The sequence below is a fragment of the Hippocampus comes genome, unplaced genomic scaffold, assembly GCF_001891065.2.
Source record: "Hippocampus comes isolate QL1 unplaced genomic scaffold, H_comes_QL1_v1.1 scaffold403, whole genome shotgun sequence".
Lineage (NCBI taxonomy): Eukaryota > Metazoa > Chordata > Actinopteri > Syngnathiformes > Syngnathidae > Hippocampus > Hippocampus comes.
The window spans coordinates 11,989-13,903 of NW_017805410.1; the positions used below are offsets into that span (position 1 = coordinate 11,989).

General features: G+C 64.5%; 1 protein-coding gene across 1 annotated transcript in view; it reads right to left on the bottom strand.

The window, feature by feature from the left end:
* The window catches only part of LOC109518139 (echinoderm microtubule-associated protein-like 6), a 31,810-nt gene that overhangs the window by 5,234 nt on the left and 24,661 nt on the right, over positions 1-1,915 (bottom strand). Inside the window, 6 exon segments of the mRNA XM_019873812.1 lie at positions 121-252; positions 377-513; positions 589-667; positions 745-871; positions 1,397-1,598; positions 1,691-1,879. Coding sequence (XP_019729371.1) covers positions 121-252; positions 377-513; positions 589-667; positions 745-871; positions 1,397-1,598; positions 1,691-1,879 — 866 coding nt within the window.

The window sequence follows — 1,915 nt, forward strand, 5'->3', positions numbered from 1 at the left end:
TCCCCCCCCCCCTTCCAAACGGCCTCCTCGGCGCCACATTCCGTCTCCGCTGCGCAAATTGAGAGGAAGGGCCGCAAAAGGGAAATTGCCACGCCAAGCCAGCCAGGCCCCTTCCGTGACCTCGTTTCCAAGAACGCTCGCGTCGCAGACATCGGATGTCCGTTCTCCTTATGAGATCTGATGTGCGACACCGCCGCGGAGCCTTTTCTGCGAGAAAGAAGCAGGAAGGCGGTCTCCCGCGGCCTTTGCCGGCTACAAACGGGATGGGGGTGCGTCGGCCGGCCACGCGGCGTTTGTTCCGTTTGTCCGTAGTTTGGACGTCCCCTGCGCACGACCGATACGCGAGTACTTTTGCCAGCCGCGCCCCGGCGCCGACTACAAACCCGAGGACAGGTTTTGCACGATGGCCGCCGCCGCCGCGTGGAAGACGATGTCGGCGCCGTCGTTGAGGTAGTGAAGGTTGTTGCGGCAGTCCGAGCCCCGGTACCCGAAGACGTGATCCAGCCGCAGGTCCTGGAAAGGCAACAACGGCACAAGCGCCGTCACGCCGGGCGGCGCCCAAAATCGCCAGCGCTCGGCCGGACTCGCCTCCACCGCCTTCTTCTTCCTGGACGCGCTGTTCCGCAGCAGCTTGTCAGGCAGCGGAGTCGCCCGACTCACCGGAGGTCTGAAAAGGCGACGGCCGGCCGGATGACGGCGCCGAGACGCGGGATCCAAAAAGTGCCGAGCGGGCGACGCCGGTACCTTTCTTCCAGCGCAAGTTCCTTGTGCTGCAGGTGAGGTTTGGTTCCCGTCATCTTCCGGATGCTGGGGGAGTAGACCTTGGTCACGTAGTCCGCCGCCCTCTCCCGAGCCACGTCGCTGTCGTAGCCTGATGACATGGCAATAGAAAGCCACTCTTTTGCAAAGTCCAGGACGCCCCCCTTTTCCCCCGCGGGTCGACGCCGAAGAAGCGGCGCTTTGCTCCAGTACCAAAAACGGACCCTTGCGGGACACCGCAGTGGCGCCGGCTGACTCGAGTTTATTCCTATCGAGATTGAAGGTTTTTTTTTTTTTTTTTCTTCCACGTGAAACGCTCGCCATGCCAACACCGACGACGGGAAGACGGGATTTTTCTCAGCCGGACGCCGAGAAGATCGACACGCGGCCGCGGAGTCGTTTCTGCCCTGCCCAAAACCGCTGCGGTTTTTCGACACGCTTTGCCGAGCCCGCCGGATGTCGCGAGAGGGCCGCGGGCGAGGACGCGACGGCCAAGCTCAAGTCGCCGACGGAGGCCCCCGTCGAAGCAACGCCTTCTCGCTCGGACCGCGGCAAAGCGTCCTCCGCCGGGCGCCGTCCCACGTCAAAGGCAGAAGTGAAGATTGGCGAGAAGCGCAGCGTTTGCCGCACGGCGTACCTCCGTCTTCCTCGGCGTCGTCATCGGACTCCTCGCTGTCGAGGGCTTTGTTCTCCCTCTGACCCGGAGGTTCCCTGAGCCAAATCATGAGCGCCGCGTCGGCCCCGCCCACCGACAGCAACAGCGCGTCGTCGTTGGACCAGCGGACGTTGGTCACGTTGGCGCTGTGACCCACGTACTTTTTGAACTTGGAGAAGTGACCCTGGGGTGGGGGGTGAGGGGGCGGAGAAGAGGCACCGGATCAGAGGGCCGTGTCGAGAAAGGAGGGGTGGGGGGGGGCCGCCGCCACCTCACCCTGCACGGGAAGCCAAAGAGCTTGAGGAAGCCAAAGTCGTCGCCGCTGGCCAGCAGTTTGCCGTCTCTGCTGAGCGACGCCGCGTTGACCGAGCCCAACGCGGGCCAGATTCCCTCGCAGTCGGGACCCAGGACGCAAGTCCAGCTGGCCCACTCCAGCTTGTCCGCCTGCAACGGGACGAGGCCGGCTCAGGCGGGCGTTTGCCACCCGCTCGGGGGGGGGGG